This window comes from Passer domesticus, chromosome Z (genome assembly GCF_036417665.1).
Source record: "Passer domesticus isolate bPasDom1 chromosome Z, bPasDom1.hap1, whole genome shotgun sequence".
NCBI lineage: Eukaryota > Metazoa > Chordata > Aves > Passeriformes > Passeridae > Passer > Passer domesticus.
The window spans coordinates 39528003-39545744 of record NC_087512.1 but is presented as its reverse complement, the minus strand read 5'-3'; the positions used below and the strand labels follow the sequence as shown (position 1 = coordinate 39545744).

Sequence of the window (17742 nt, the reverse complement as noted above, 5' to 3'; positions counted from 1 at the left end):
TTTCACATCTATTCCATATAATATATCTCATTATATTTGGGCTAGAAACTATATTGAATCATATATAGAGAACATTATCTACTACATCACTGGAGAATATAAAAGCACCCAAACAAAACCTAAACTTGAGATGCCACAAAACATATTTTCTCAATGGTTACTAGCTTCTCTGTTCCTTGACCATCAGGAACAGAAGTGTTTCACTAAGAAACTCAATACATTTGACCTCTATGAATATAATATTTTTTTTTTACTCCAAAGCACTCACACAGAGTTATGAACACTTCTGCAATCCTGGCCTTCAACACAATTCCTGGCCTTTTCAAGTGAATATTTTTAAAAACTGTAACATGTAAAGCTACTCTACAAAAGACTCTTTATTTGCAGCACAGTCTGGAATAGCACAGAACCCAAAATATAAGTCTCAAAGTGCTGCTAAAGACTATCATCTTAAACAGTCACAGCCACACATCGGAGTATTTTGAAGCACGTCAGGCAATTAACGCTCAATTTATTTTCATGTTTTCCATCTTTCCCCGCGCAGCACAATATATGACTGAGAGGGGATGGTACCAGACTAGGTGAAAAAATCCATCTTCTCTGGTATCCCAGATTCAAAGTTCTGTCATCCTTGCTGTAGGGCTCCATGTGCCAAAAGCAGCTGGCAGGAGAATCACAGGTTAGTTCAAGCAGGCAGCTATGCCTGGCACTTCAGATTGCATAATGAACACACAACATCACATCTGACCTGATATGCAAATTAAAGGCACTCTTTGGGGAGACCATGGTATAGGATAACCACAAGTCTCATAATTTTTTGTATATATGTAATGGAAATCTTCAGGCTAGCACTATTTCTGGCTAGCATATATTAAAATCTTATTTGTACATATTCTTTGGCTTTTCTAGCCCAGTTCTTACTTACTGTTTTTGTTTAGGAATGTCTTCCAACAGCATGCTAAGAAAATCCTGGAAAATGAACAGAGGAGCACAGTCAGTATGTTTATGATGCCATAACCCTGTGTCTTCATTGCCAGTGAGAGATTAAAGACTACAGATAACAGAATGATAAGAAAAAGTTTATATATCCACTACGGTGATATAATGACAACATAATTTATATTGTTATTTATATATTATATTGTCAGTTTTCCAACCTATTCAAGCAATGAGTGCCAACATTGAAAGAAAATGGGCTTGAAAAGCCTGCTGACTATTACTATTTTAACACAATCCCATGTTCCTACTTTTTTAGAAACATACAAACTATATTTAAAACTGTTAAAGGCTGAAGATTTACATACAAAAGTTAAGAAATTTAAGGGTGTTTACACTCTCTTCCCTGTGCTTATGTTATCACATTGTCATTCATTACATAACTACATAAAGCTTTTTCTTCCTTAGTGCACATGTCTGATTAGACTACACTTACTCCTCATTCCATGACAAAATTTGCAATATTGCTGATCACCATATTACCTAAGGAGTAAATTCTTCAAATAAAAGGTAGCTAGAATTTCTTTCATGGTTTTACAAAGATGATGAAATGCCAGCAGAAGAGCATTACTATCATACTCACTCATACCATGATAAGCCCTCTTAAGAAAGTTACACCTGACATCACTAAAAGGTTCTCTGGCACCCTATGTTCTATATAGCCTGATCTTAATGACAATCACTTTGACAGAATACACTCATTTGAACAATCATATAATAATTGGATTTATTAATATGAAGCTGTTTCATAAAATCGATGCATCTGCTTTATTAATACTAATCTTTGTGGAGGCAAGTTTCATAGGATAATAACGTTCCTGACTTCAGTACAAAGTACAGGCTGACTGTACTGTGCAACAATTGCAAATTGTTCCTCTCTAAGGTCTTGAATAATGTTTCCTAAAAGGCAGAAATCTTTTATTTGTGGACCATGCCATAACAGTCAACAAAAGATACTGTTTCTCTGTCTGAGTAGGGCATTGTTAGGGAATCAAAGTAAGATTGATTGCAAATTGAAACTAGTGGTAACATAGTTAAGCCTTCCTTCTTTAGATTATAAGCGAGACTCAGGTTGCATTGCAGTGGCTGCAAAATTGGCTTATAACAAAAAGTAAATTACATAGTGCTGGGCTCAGTGTTGCTGTGGCAAGAACGCCATCATTAACTGTGACAGGAGTAATTTTGTCCCAGTGTATTGCAGACATGATGATGATGATGTGTGAAATCCCTTTATTTCATAAAACTACTTGTAGTTTTGCTGTAGGTAAACATTACATTATTCTGTACATAAACAGAATTATTGTCTCCTTCCACTTGTGGAAGTATTGCTGGAGATACACAGTAAGCTTACATGCAAATAAAGGATATGGTATAAGAAAGATCACAGTTAGAGTTATTTCACAAGTATGTGAATAGTAAATCTGAAGTGGTTATCCTTCACTATTTGCACTGTGTATACATTAATGCAGCTAGATTTCCTGGTTAGATTCCATCAACTTTCCATAATCAATCACACAGTGGATGATTTTATAATCTGTGTACTATACTATGAAATTAAGCATCTCCTTTGTTTTCCAAACATCAAAAAAAAAGGCACTGTCATTCTACATGCCTTAAAATTAGGAGTAACCTATCATATCTTATTTTAACTGCTTGTATTTCAATGCTCCAAAACAGAGTAGGAAAGCAAATTACCACTTACCTCATATTAGCATGGCTTTTAACATTTGCCTATTATCAAGTCTGCATGACACATCTCATTATATATCTGACTTTTCAGCTGTTTATAATTTTGTCATTTTAACCATCTGGAGTGAAATTTTACTCTCAGGATACTTTTTCTTCCTCCATAGACGAAATAGTTCAGAAGTGTCCAGGCGAAAAGTCAGAGGATAATGTGGGAGTTTTTAAGATTTGATGCCACTTCTTTAAGATGCTTTAGTAATTTTACACTTAGCAGCAAAGACTTGTGGATGACTATGGTAATCATAACTAAATTCTGTATCAGACCATAAAGCAAATTACAGTTTGGGTTTTTTTTGTTATTGTTGCAAGTAATTAATGAAGATATAAAGAATATATGAGTTAGAAACTACATGCTACCACAGTACTGCAATATTAACAAACTGATTAAATAATATCACTTTCTTATGTATTCCTGTTGTTCTTACCTGGCTAGAGACCCCAGGGCTAGAAAATAACTTTTCTCTATATAAAAAACTGTTATTCTGCAGTTTGTGGAATTCTATCGACATTTGGCCAAGCTGGAAAAAAACGTTTTAAAAATGAATTCAACACATCTGCTAGCCCCTCATAATTAAATTTCCTGGTGACTCTCATCCATTTTCACCACAGTCCTGACTGATGCCAATAACTTTAATCACAGCTTTAACATTGGGCTTTTGCTGGACAGATCAAATGTGGATACAGGGTGTGAATTTGACATCAAGGAGAAATTTTCTTTGCTCTGTTAATGGATGTAATGTGTCTGAGTAAAAAGAAAGAAAAGCCAGGACCCAAAACCAAAGAAGTAGGTTGAAAGAAGTAACTGGAAATGAAGACTACTTAAAGCATTAACTAGATATATGTGGTGTTAGAAGACCTTTTATTTAATACCAAAATATGTTTTATTACTACTCCAAATTTTGTCTTGAGCAATGGCCAGCAAGTTTCTACCCTTGAACTGTTGTGGAGCATCAGGCAAGTACCTCTCCCTGATTACAAATATTGATATCAGAAAAAGAACACTCAAAATTAAAAGACAAATTATGTCTTCATATTAAATCCTCAAATCCAAACATTTCAAGCACTCTACAACCAACAGATACTTTTGTTTAAATTCTCTGACTGGAATATAATGGGGTGGATTAAAACAGTGGAAATGTCATGACTGAAAGTGATAGGTCCAAATGGACATTCACTTGGCAACAAATAAACTTTGACTACACTTGCATCCAGTTTCTTGAAGGAATAATCATCTCAAAGTTAAATATTCCTAAAAAATATGGAGTTTGTAAATGGCATAACTAAGCAGCAAATATTAATTTGTCCCTTCTGGGTGGGAAAAATAAATAATGAGCACTCTTCTAGTTTCATGTTTATTTGGAATTCGTTCCCTAGACATTCTTCTGGCTTTTGGTGACAATCCCAGACTGCACCTCCAAAGAGACAACTTCCTGTCTAGAGTAACTCCCCGCACTATATGTTTTATTATCAGGCCACAATCATTGGCCAGACAGCTTAACAGTGTAAGCCTCAGGTAATGCAACCTCCATGTAGCTTTAGTCAAAAGTCAATTTGTTGCCCATTATAACAGACCGAACCACGTGAAAATCAAAGTCCGCAAACAACTCAATTTCCAAGTTATTTTTATTTCAAGATTAAATGGAACAACAGCTTTAGCTCTGTTAGGAGTACCAGCAACTTGCACTTCTTTCTTTTTATTTATAGTTAAAACACTCCAGTCATTATTTCAAAAGTTCACTCAAAGCAATTAGTAAGTGAATTCTCTCATAAAAAGAAAATGGAATATTTTTTTTAATCCTTCTCAAAGATTCCAGATTTGCGTTACTCATCTGTAGCTAACTCAACTAAAATAAAGCTACTATTAAAAATCTACTAAGCATGCAAGCAAAATGAAGGAAAAAGGCAAACTGATTAATGTTTCACATCTGAAGTAATTTCCTTGCACCTGCAGCTCCTGTCTGGGAAAATTACTACAGACACCGCTTAAAACAAGACTAGTATTCATAACATGGGCAATTTTTCACTGTTTTACTTTCCCTCATTCCCACAATTCCTAAACCTGGGAACTTTTACAGTTATTCTGGACAAGGTGAAAGTATAGTACTATAATATTTAAACTTGCCATTTGCACTTCTATTTATTTTTAATCTTTTATTCATTTAATCACTGACAGCATGTTTGTTCAAGAAGGATCTTGAATAAGAAACTTTGTACTAACTTGACTTCAGTGTTTCTGCATTTACAACTCCTGCTGTGATTCCTCATCTACCTATACCAGACCCCAACAAAAACCTCAATGTTAAAGATTTCTTACAAAGACAGAAAATGCATTTTAATTTGATATAGCCCTATTACATTTGCATTTTTCAGTGATAAAAAACCAGTATTGCGTTAAAATTCTCTTCCCAATAATTTCACTAGGAGCTGGATTTAAGCTGATGGTAGACAAGGTAAAGCCACAAAAGTAAACAATAGAAGTTTTAATATACCACACTCTTTCTCCACCATATCAAGTAGTATTTCTAAATGAAGAAAAGTACCTTTTCTTTTCTTTACATACATTAAGCAAATAGTTATGGACATATTGCACATATCCAAATAAAAAGTAGCTGAAGAAACAACAGTTTAACTTTTGCTCCAATAATTCAATAACAAAACACTGAGCAGTTTTTTATCCAATAACCAAAATAGATGTTTCTGCATGTAGTATTTCATCTTAGGAGACTGGAGTAGGTAAGCTACAAGTTGACACTTCATAGCTAGACAAAGAGAGAAGTCTCTAGTATATGTGCTAGCTAGCTACCATGACTAGTGGTACAGCCTGATGAACATTTTGAAGCATTCTAACAGTCCACTGACGCAATTCACAATTCACCACACAACAACCCGGAGCAACAAGCTAACATTTTCTTACCAAAATCTGAGCACTTTTCTTACCACCAGCTTAAAACGCTGGGTTTCTTCTTGTTGTTAGCAGCCTTATGACTTTAGTAATTTTCAAAATTCTTCTAGTGTAAGGCAGAGGCATTATGCCTTACAGTGAGGCATAATTTTTATGATTTTGGACACTAATGTAGGCAAGGCTCATACAGTCACTGTTATTTCCTACACTATGCCAAATGTAACTGCTTATGGTCGCAATAACATGGCACAGGAAACAGCTGCTGCAATGTTAACTCCCTTAAAACCCCAAACAATCCTCCACAGGGCAGAAATGCTGAGTTAAGAGCCACTTAACTTCCTAACTTCTGGGTGACTTGACATACAAAAGAAATCACAAGTCCGTAAGCTATTTGTAAGTTACCTGGGCATACATCTCACCCCTTAAGAGTGAGATTCAAAACAGTATGCATGCAAGCAAAAAATCATTGTGGCTGGAAGAAACAGCAAGTGTTAGACTTCAGTTACACAAAATCAGAGGCCCTTACTCAGTGTTTCAAGGGAACACTTATCACTGTCCTGAATATCCTCAAATATTTCAAGCATAAGACCTTTCAACCTTCAGCAAAGAAGGTGGTTTCAGAAAGTCACTAATAGCCTTTCTCTTTGCTCTTCCCTTGCCCCTCACTGTCATCACACTCTTCTAGCAATGCTAAATATGTTTTGTGTTGTGGGTTTTGTTCCAGGCATGTTTTTTACCACAATGAGTTCAGTGAGCTGGATCACAGACACCCCCATGAATGGTAGTTTTCACAGCATTACTGAAGCAAGAAGCTGCACTGCTGTTTGTGCAAGCTGGATTCATCACCAGTGACAGGATTCCTAGAACTTTGGGCTCAGAGAGCTATGTAATTTTCTAAAGCAAAACAAAACTAGAGCCAGTAGTTACATGACTTTTACAGAAAGACCTAGCAGGAGGTAAATTTCTACTTATAACCCTATTTGGCTTTGTCCTTATAAGAAATAGGGTGAAATTAGAAGCACTGAATGAAACAGCATGCAGATAGAACGAAAATAAATTCAGAAATATATTTCTTCTCTTTCAGAAACAGAGAGGAATCAGGGAAAAGACTTGACTGATCCCAACCAAAAACCACAAGCTAAAAGATCACAGGCAATAATTCCAGTATGGCAAATGACCCTATCTTTGAGAACATCAGTACCTATGAACATTGGCCTTTTGAAGTATAATGTTAAAAAAATATCCCTCATTGTTTATATTATCGGATAGTTGAAGGCTGCAATTCAAGTGTCACCATGAAAAAAATGTTCTGCCCTCTACCAGGTGAGAATTCTACCTATAGTGCCAAATTACAAGTGCCTTTCCCTTTACATCACAACCAGAAATGATGATTTAGGCAGCCAATCCAAACATTTGGGTTGTTTGTTTATCCAAAAGGTGAGGAACAAGCACAATACCTGAGAAAGAACAAGCTGCCCATGGAACTTAACGACAAATTTCCGTAAAGATGCAAGGTATGAGACCTCTCCTATTTTCCTTGCCAGAGATCGTAAAAGAAAATAACCCTGCAAAAAATTAAGGGAGAAGTTATGAGTTTTCTGGTATCTAGAAAACTGACGTCATTATGATATTCATAAAGCAATCTTAGTAAAAATCAGCTGACAACACTCACCTTCAAATAGTGAACCTGCATGAAGATTTTTTCTGCTTTAAGACCATATTTGACAACAGAGGCTCCAGACTCACTCAGTTCTCCTGTGCTCTCCTTTTTGGGCCTAAAATGGAAACAAACCACTTAAGTTTTGGATAAGTAAGTAAAGAAATAAGTCATACATTACAGGTTCTGATAATTGAAAGCATTGTGTGGCATTAAACACCTGTGACTAGTTTAGTATTTTTCTTCACCATAAGAATATATATTTACTTGGACAGTCTAACAAGTCAACTTTCTTCTAAATAAAATTCATGAGTAAGTTGGTGTAGTCTTTTTGCAGCCAGCACAACACCAGGTTGCATGTCATTTTCCAGTGCAGACACCTTATGAACAAAGAGAAAAAAATAAACAAAACAAACATTTTATGGGAAGGGGAAATGGAGGGGAAGACAGTGAAGTCAGTACGTTCAACTAGAGTTTTCTCTTTTTTTTACCTGAATCTGGCTTAACAGATTACAGGCTATCCTTGCAAGAATAACTTCTTTCATCTGCATGAAGTAGACTGCTGCAGAAAGTGTTCTGGTTTTCATTTTTCCATTTGTGTTGGAAGAAAAGTAGTTCAAATTTTAAAAGAGGAAGTATTTTGCATACAGGTTTGAGGTTTACAGACAATAATATCTAGAAAAAAATACTATTTACTGCCTGATTTAAAATGTAATACAGCATCTGATATGCTACGAATCTACAACAGTTAAGTGTGGAGGACTTTTAGGCTCTAAAGAGCACAAACTGAAACTAAAGAGAAGCTCCGCAAGCATTTTTTGTTCATTTTTAAGAAGTGTTTTCATAGGCATAGTACTGAAGATGATCTAGATTTTTTTTCTTCCATTCAGAAAACATCCCAACTAACAGCAGTCTGAGAACAGTTGCCTGTCTTAGGAGCCTAACCCTGTGATTAAAACAACCTCTCCAATTCTAAATGTGGATTTGGAAATGGCCAGTCTTCAAAACCAAATGTCTTTCCCTTCACTTCTGCAGCATAGGGGAAATATGGGCCACAGTAAGACAAGATCCTTCAAACCACACCATTCATGCAGGAGTGATTTCTAGAGCTTTGTCATCAAATTTTTTTCCATATCTGTGTCTCATTTGAGGGAAGCGTTCTTCCTTTTTTATATCTGTGTCACAGTTTCTTATTACAGTTTTGTCCGAGTGCTGAATCAGGGTATTTTTTCAACATTATTATTAGGGCTTGTGCACATGAAATCCACTATACACAAAATTTTCATAAAATGAAACTGTTTGAAATAAAATATAGAGAAAAAAACAGACTGAATTTTTACACTGTGTTTCTGACACAGTTCTCTTCCATGTTACTATTCATAAATATCTTTCCAGTAAGATCTTCCCTCAACATTGAAAGAACAATAGCAGTAACTGTTTTCTTATTCTATGGCAACTTCAGTTCTTTCAGACTGTGTAAACCTTGCAGACGCACTGTAGGAAAGCAGAAATCCAGCTTTTCCCTTCTGGAACAGTCTCCTGGAAAGAAGACCTGCTGACATTCCATACATGACTTTTCATCATTGTCTGCATAAATAAAATGCACAATCTGCTTCATTTCTCTTAATAAATAGCTCCGTCTATTGACTTTGAAAAATGGAGTTTGAGCACAGGCTACAGAATCCACACTAAATTGAAATCTCTCTCATAATCACAATTATTCTAAATTAGGCAACTATACTTCTTTCTGCTCTTTGTGCCTGTCTAGTTCCTAGGACTGACCAGAAAGAAGTATTGCATCTGGACGATAGTCGTGAAGAATTCCATACAGAAAACATATATACATTCCTCTGCAAAGGCTGTATAGATATTCTTGAACATCTCTGTAAAGGAGTGTAACTATTTAGAATGTAACACCATTCCCTGCTATCAGGACTTCAGAACAAAATTATAAAGCAATGTTTACTGTATTTACCAGACATTGAAAGTACAAAGATTGAAATTTTGTTACACTGACCTACAAAAGCTGCATCTAACCAGGTAGATAAAGTCTACCATAATGCTAAAGACAAGCTGTTTGAAAATATTCAAGATGCTATCTGGTATATTTTAGATACTGGCAAATTTCTGAAGGAGGTAGAAGATGCTGCTTTCTATTTGCTAGGATGATGAGTACATTGCACTAGTAAAAGTACAATGCATTGGGATATCCTTGGTAATTAAATGCTCTGATGTGCCAGGTGGTCATGAAAACTTACACAGAGACTCTAAGAGACCATCTGAAAGCACATTTCCTACCAGACAGAATAAAACTCTTCAAACACCTAGAGAGCAGTCAGAAGCTTCAGGACAGAATGGATCTGACACAAGTGGAAGAGACTAAATTAGAGTCAGATATCAACACTGGCTTGACTTAATGAATTACCACAAGACGCAGTTCAGCCATAAGAGCCAGGGGATGAAACAAGCATCAACACCAGCTTTATTCTGCAGAACAGAATGCTCTTCTTTGCTTTCCTAACAGGAGACATGAGAATGTTGGAGTTGATGATCACCAGCAAAATGAGTGCCAAGACCTTTTTCATAGGTGCTTTTAATCCTGCAGGGTTCTTTCAAATTCTGTGAGAAAATAGACACAGGTCTCTTGGAAGTCTCAGTCTCATCCTATATGAGCATGGATGTGCCACAAAATTCTTTTTCAGTGTTAAGATTGCTTGAGCTGTCTTTCAGAGCTGCTGCCTGTTGAAAAGACACTTACCAATTTCTTTTTCACTAGACCTCTTTTTTTAAAGCTTATGACACACCACTTACTATAACCATAGTACCAAGTACCCATAATAAGAAGAAACATCAGGCTGATCATCAGTTTGCTGAGTGCTTTCACCCAGTCTAAAAGGGTATTCATTTGATGGATCAAAAATTGATAGGATCAGTTGGTAAGTTTGGGGCAGAATTTTCCAGCTCTCAGGAGAAAGCACAAATAATCATATGATCAGCAGGGAACAAAAAAAGTAATGGAAAAATGAGCTTATGCTTGGGAAGAGTGAGTTGGTTGATTTTCTTCTTCCTGAAATGATTATAATTTACTTTTAATTTACCTTTAATACTCTGTATTAAAGCAAAAGTTAGAACCAGCCCAAGCCTCACTACAGACTCACAACCCAGACCAAGGGCGAGGACTGAGATTTTCTCTCTTACATGTCAATTTTGGAAAGTATGAGGACATATTTTCAGAAGGATGAAGAAAAGAAAAAAAACCAGTAAATATGCAAAAAGAAAATTTATTCATGTCCATGCAACAAAAAGAGTAGAAAATATTTATATCTGACTGGAATCAGTAGAAAGTCCTTAAATGCAATCACAAGGAACTAGAGATACCAGAGAAGAAGAAATGGCCAGAATCACAAAGTGGCATCATGTGCCTGGCCTGAAGTGTTTATTGGAGACACATTTTTCAAATGAGAAATTAATTTTTCACTCTTTTGTATTAGCATTAGGAATACCACTATCCAAAAGGTAAGAAAAATGCTTATTATAATGTAGAATAAATGTGCAAGTCAAGTGTAAGTTTCATTTTCAAAATAAATCAATCCTCCTTGAGTTTCAAACTACAAAGGATTATGGCCCTTTGAAAAATTATTTTGAAAATGTACACCACATAATATTTGATTAAAAGTAATAGCTATATAAATACAAAGACAACAAACTTGATTCCATAGTGTTGAAAATGGAAAACACCCCCATAAGCATCATATCCCAAGAACCAACAGTAAAAAAAAATTATTTAAACCAAACAAAAACCTCAGCATGTAAATTGGTAGTTGTGTTGGCAGCAGCTGTTTAACAATTAGTGATTAAGCTTGCCTTTGCATTTACTACTATGGTCAAATTACACACCTGAACATTTACACAACTGTGTAACCTCATTGGCTCTACTTACATATAGATACACAATTCATCATTAAATATAAAGTAAAACAGATCAGTGGAAGACTACAGTTACATAGATGGTGACATGCTTTTGGATTACATGAGGCCTTGGAGAAGAACTTCTGTGGTGGTGAGCACTCTCTACAGTGTCCAAATATAGTAGAGCCTTTTCGTTTCTACTGGGCAAGCACAAGAAGAAGGGAAGACCTTAAAGGAATGAAATGGAAACAGTCTTCCAAAAACATATAAAAGTTGATAATCTAGAAGATGAGCAACAATTCATTCTTCACTTCCACTTGGTGACAGAAAGATATTAAATCTACATTGTTTGAAATAAACAGGATTTCAGTTGTGCATTAGGAAGCAATTTTTAACTCTCAACACTAACTATCTTATTGAGACAGCTTGTCTCTCTTATGAAAACTTTTTTATTGGAGCCTTCTAAGAACATGTTAATAAGCACCCACTTAGAACGGTCTGTGTGTACTGCCTTTATTTCAGAGGAGGAGAATAGACTACATAATTGTTTGAAATCTGTCCCTGTACTTCCATGACTTGGTCAGAAATCATGGCTAATTTGAACTAGGATTAGTAAACTCATTATTCTTCATTGAAGATCATGAGGAGACAAGCTGTAGAAGCTCAGCGGATCTTGAATTAGACAGACATTCAAGACTGTTTGAAAATTTCTATCACACCAATCAGAACAGATTATTAATCACTGACAAATGAAGACTGTCTTTAGCTATCGATAATGAAGCCTGATACCTAGCATCTGATACCTAAAGACCAAAAATGTATTTTAAATATAACTATTAGCAATTTCTATTAAAAAATATAATTTAAAAAGTGTAATATATAAACATATAAAGTTTATATATTATACTTTTTCCTTGTTTTTTAAAGCTTCATTCAGCTTGGCAGTTAAATACCATACTAATGTACGTACTTGTCTTCAGCTACAGAAAATGACACTGTTATGGCTTCCCACAGTGAACTTTTTCAGGAAATAGTCTTTTATTTTTTCCCTGCATAGAAGCTCTTGTAAACTGCTCAGAGACATTTCATATCAAAACAGCCCATAGTTTTCTAAAAGCTTTCTATAACAAAGGGAGGAACAATTGTATTACAGTCAAGATATATAACCCAGTCATTTAATTTGCATTTTCTTTTTTTGTTAGAAGGAAATGCAGTGGATTTAATCAGATGATTCGGATGTATATCCTTTGAAGGGAGAAGATGTGGAAAACAGGATAGAGTGAAAATACAAAAGCGATGATGGTGCTGTCATATTGTTACCTTAAAACTTGCAGCTCTTCTTCAGAATTTTGCACCTCATCTCTGAGTCGGCGCCAGCGAAGTAAAGCTTTCAATTCCTGTTGCCCTTTTATTTCATCATGTGACAGCTACTTAGTAAACAAAAAACACAGATCACTGATTGCTGTTTTCCAACAGACAATAATAATTTGCAGAACAAGAAACTTGGTTTGTTTCTCTTTAAGGTGCAGAAGAGGCAGGGAAGGGTATCAATATCCATGATAAAAAAATAACAGTTGCTGCTATGAGAGATAATAGCAGCACTAAGGAAAACAAAAGCCTCACTGTGCACATCAAATCAATAGTCAGTTCAATAGTTCTGACTGAGGAGAGAGATGGGTGTGTTGTTTTCCCTTTAGTGAATGGCAAGAAACAAACTGAATTTACAGTAGAGACACCTGGCATAGAGGTTCTGGTTCCATCCTTACCCTTCCCAAATTGAGAGCAAAGAGTACATTGTGTCCTGGCTTCATTCTTCTTTCCTAATACTTCTGCCATATTTCTGAAAGCTCCCTGTTGTGTTTTCCCCCGTTTTATGTAATATTAACAGATTCCTGCTTATGAAATAAATGCCAGGTTGCCAGCTGGCAAATAATTGTTTTGAACATAATTATAATTTATGTTTCTCTATTATAAGTATAGATGGGAAATTGGGGAAAGCAAATACAGCTAATGCTACCCTGCATTACATTCAATCACAACTCAAATTATTCTCAGGAACTATGGAATACACTCATAATCATTAAATTCTATGATTGCATTGCATCAAAACTCAATAATGTTCAAAAGGTATGTCTTACGTGATAACAAGGGAACTAATCACACTTCTTTCGTTTTCTCCTTTACACTCAGCTCCAAGACAGATGTCTACTACAATCAAAATGCTTTCAAGTGAGTAACAAAAGCAAAGAATTAATGTGAACACAATGTAATCACAGCAATGTAGTTATGCTCAGTGTGAGGGCACAAATGAGTTTTAGAACCAAAAGGGAAAAGCCAAGTGTTTATACAGCCTTTCTCTCTTTCTTTTTCCAGAAATATGGTACATAACAAGGCACTCTGTTTAGTTTGGTGCTATAAATATGCCACATACTTAATAAAATGGAGGTTTGAAGGAGTGTATTATGTCAATTCCCAGTTCTACCATGCTTTTCCTCAGGTGGAAATCTGCAGACTAAAGGGGCAGAACCTGACAAAAGTACAGGAAGAAAGGACTGACACATTAAATGCTTGAAGTAGCAGATGTACTACAGAAGTAAGTTGCATCAGGAAAACAATTTACTAGCTGACATGCAACTTATGAACTTTTCACCCTAAGGGGGACAGTGATTTCTAAGTCTCTAACAGGACAGTAACTTGGTGGGCAGTAGAAGAGAAAAAAAAAAGTGTAAGTGCCAGTGTGCTCCATTTAAAATCATCTTCTATTTTGCTTTGAGGTACACTTCTTGGTCACCCATTGGAAGAAACCAAACAATTTTAATTAGGTACCTGGAATATTACAATATGCAGTAAGACTGTTAATTCTTCCAGTTTCAGGTATACAACAGAAGTGGAAGGAATGCACAGCAATTGTTTGATAATTGAATTTAATAACTGAGTATAAAACTTGTGGGACAAGACAAACATTGACAAAGAGATGTTTCTATTCTCATTTGCACTGACCCCCTACCTCTGTAAACATTTGTATTCATTGTGGAACACTTTTTTTTTTTTAATCAAGTAAGCATGCAAATTCCAATGCCATTTTAAAATGTGTTTCTTCATAGCACAGTTTGCATTTTGGGGTTTAATTTATATCTAATTCACATATAATTTTGATTTCCACATTAATTTTGAAGCAACATGTTATCACTTTACCTGTTGTGCCCTAGCCCAAAATATGTCTTCTAAAAAAGTGGCAAACCCTTCACTTATCCACTCTTCTGTCCAATCACGAGCACCAATGGCCAGTCCAAACCAAGCATGAGCAATTTCATGGCACAGACGAGTTCCACAGAGATGGCTTCCTCCTGGCAGTACACTTTGTGACAGAAAGATGATGTGTGGGCTGCACGAGAGAAATAAGTGACAGAATCCGTTAATGACCTGTTAGAACATGTATTGCATGGACATAATAATAACAGAACCAAAGAATGGTCTGAATTGGATGGGACCTTGAAGATCCCCTGTTTTCCAACTCTCCTGCTGTAAACATGGACACCTTTCATTAGTCTCAGTAGCTCAGAGACCCATCCAAACTGGCCTGGAACACTTGCAGGGATGGGGCATCCACACCGTCACTGGGAAACCTGTGCCAGTGCCTCACCATCCCCAGAAGGAAGAACTTTCTCCAAATATTTAACCTAAACCTACTCCCTTTCAGTTTGAAGCCATTCCACCTTGTTCTGTCACTACATGCTCCATAAATAGTCTCTCTCAATCTTTCTTACAGGCTCCCTTCAGGTCAGCTTTATTAGCCTATTAGCTTCTTACTAGCGTATGCATGTTAGGTCATGACTAATAGTTTATATCTCAGGAATTTGTAGGAATTAAGTAATACTTTATTGTTGGTTGGCAGACAATCAAACTAAAATTCTACCATACAGCTGTAAGGCGTTTGACCATGAAACAGCTATTAATTGTAAGAAGTAACTTCAACCAAAGTTTTATATCTTTCATGTTACAAGACTGATTTATTTAAATAGAAATATTTATATATAAGCCAGGATAACAAAATACAAGCAGTATTAATATTGACAACAAGTATTTATCAGTTAAATTATCAAAGATGGAAATAAATAAAGGAGAAACACTTAATAAAGAAAACAAATCAGTATCCAAAAGTAGAAATCATCATATATAGTAAAGCACATGTGTTTGTCAAAACTTCCAACAAGCCAAGAAGATACCATCTTGTGATAAGAGTTGATAATTTTTGCAAGTGTAGAGATAGAAGAACATATTTTACTACAACCACAGAAGTGAGAAGCAGCAGACATGTACTTTTCACAATAGGAGGGGAACAATTCAGTCTGTATCTACTCTGCTTTGTACTCAAGCAAGAAGAAGAAATTGCAGGGGAAAACTGTTATGAATTGTCACTCTGCTAGTGAAAATACCCTGCACTGCAAGTTACTGCAGTTCCCAACTCATGTGCTATTGTAAGGCAATTTCTGCTATGCTAATAGACATTACAGACCTTAACATCTTGAAACGGATACAACTTTGAAACTAAGAACATCTAGTAAATAAAAGTAGCAGAATTAACCTCTCCAACTAATATCCAAGGGGCTAACAGGGCACCATGTCACAGATGGGAGTAGCAAGGACAGAAACGAAGACCACCATCCACAGAATGTTCCTGCATTAACCTATGGTATCCATGATCTATATTTCAACTCTTCTCTCACTTTTCTCTCAGTTACAAGAGAAACAAAACACAAGCATACCTTCAAGACCAGAGGTCTTTAAGTCTAGCCTTCCAAGCATGGGAGGGGAGTCTGTGGCGCTAAAACATTTCCAAGAGTCAAATATTATTTGTCAGCATTCCAAAAATCTTCCCCACCTATCCTACCCTTCTGTTGGAAATGTTAAAACACCCACAGTTTTCTTGGAACCAGCTGGATGTCTGGTACTGGGATCATAAAATATGATACACATGTAGATAGAAAAACATACTCAACAACTATCCCCTTATAAAAAACAAGTAGTTACCCAGCCAAGAAAGTTAATACATTTCAATCAGATGGCATTGTAAAATACAATGTAAGATGTTAAAAGTACTAAATCAAGGAAAACGCAAGTACAAAAAACGCAAGTAAAACCAATAGCTCTCCAAATCTTTGCCAAAAGAAATTCCGATTAAGAGAATGAAGGGAGACAGAGATAGGGGAAAAGTCTGAGTGCAGAACATGATAAATCTTTTATTATAAAGCCCCTCATGAGAGTAATAACTACAATTTTGAGGGTATTATTTTGGTCAGTTTAAAGTAAATGACCTCTAGTTGTGGCATGTGTACAGTGGTACAAAGAAAAACTGCAGAAATAGACCAAGTAAATAACATTCCAGACATACTGGTGGCAACATTTCAGCCACTTGGTTAAGCAAAACAAAAGTAACTTCATGCCTCATAAATAGGCTCACAGAACAGTCTGCATTTTACTTTATTGTATATTACAGAAAAATATACAATAAAGATTGTCATTTCTGCTTTCTCCAATCACTTAAAAAACAGAAATGCCACATTTAGACAATATTCTCTTTTATAGACGGATTACAAATCACTTCAGTAAGAAAAATGTATGAGTTAAATGTTGTCCAAAGAATATGAGCACAGCTTCCTACAAGGCTAAAATAAGATTATGTGCTGCAGCAGAATTTAATTTTAGAATCTGAGTAGAGCCAGCAACTTCCTTTCCTGAGAACAACTTAAATTATTTATTTTATTTTGTTTGCCCTGAACAAACAGTACTATCTCCAAACCATTGAAAAGTTCCCATTTTTCTTAAGAGTAATTTTATCAAAGACTGAACATGTCTCTGGAAGATGTCCAGCACCGATTAGTTTGGAAGAAGTTTACATCTATGTATTTGTTTAAAACACAGATTCTCTATTTTCAAAAAATATTTGAATTCCAGAAACTCACCTCCACTTATACGAAACAAATCTACCTTTTTAATATCATCTAGGATGTGCAATATTTAGAATTGTAGAATCGCTTGTGTCAGAAAGGACCTCAAAGATCACGTAGTTCCAACCCTGTTGCTGTGGGCAGGAACACGTTCCAATAGACCGGGTTGGTCAGAGCCCCATCCAGACTGGCCTTGATCACCTCCAGGGCTGGGGAGTCCACAGCTTCTCTGGGAAACCTGTTCCAGAGACTCACCACCATCCCAGAAAAGATTGCTTCCTAATATCTAATCTAAACCTTCTGTCTTTGAGCTTGAAGCCATTCCTCCTCATCCTGTCACTACCTACTCTTGCATCCTGTCACTACCTGCTCTTTCTCCATCATTCTTATAAGCTTCTTTCCTTATAAGATTCCTTATAAGTGCTGTAAGGCTGCAGTTAAGTCACGCCAAAACCTTCTCTTTTCCAGGTTGAACAAACCCAATTCTCTCAGTCTTTCCTGATAGGAGAGGTGCTCCATCTTTCCAGTCATCTTGGTGACCCTTCTCTGAACGTGCTCACTTGAACAGGCTGATGTCCTCTCTG

The 17742-nt window shown here is 36.0% G+C and overlaps 1 protein-coding gene across 3 annotated transcripts in view; it reads right to left on the bottom strand.

Moving 5' to 3' along the window:
- AOPEP (aminopeptidase O (putative)) overlaps window positions 1-17742 on the bottom strand; it is a 187129-nt gene that overhangs the window by 102650 nt on the left and 66737 nt on the right. For 2 of the 3 annotated variants that reach the window (XM_064405454.1, XM_064405455.1), the window contains 6 exons: window positions 14406-14595; window positions 12531-12637; window positions 7317-7419; window positions 7102-7209; window positions 3168-3260; window positions 926-969 (listed from right to left, as the gene is read on the bottom strand). In XM_064405454.1, coding sequence (XP_064261524.1) covers window positions 926-969; window positions 3168-3260; window positions 7102-7209; window positions 7317-7419; window positions 12531-12637; window positions 14406-14595 — 645 coding nt within the window. The remainder of the gene's footprint in view (window positions 1-925; window positions 970-3167; window positions 3261-7101; window positions 7210-7316; window positions 7420-12530; window positions 12638-14405; window positions 14596-17742) is intronic. The other variant, XM_064405456.1, reaches the window with a different exon arrangement.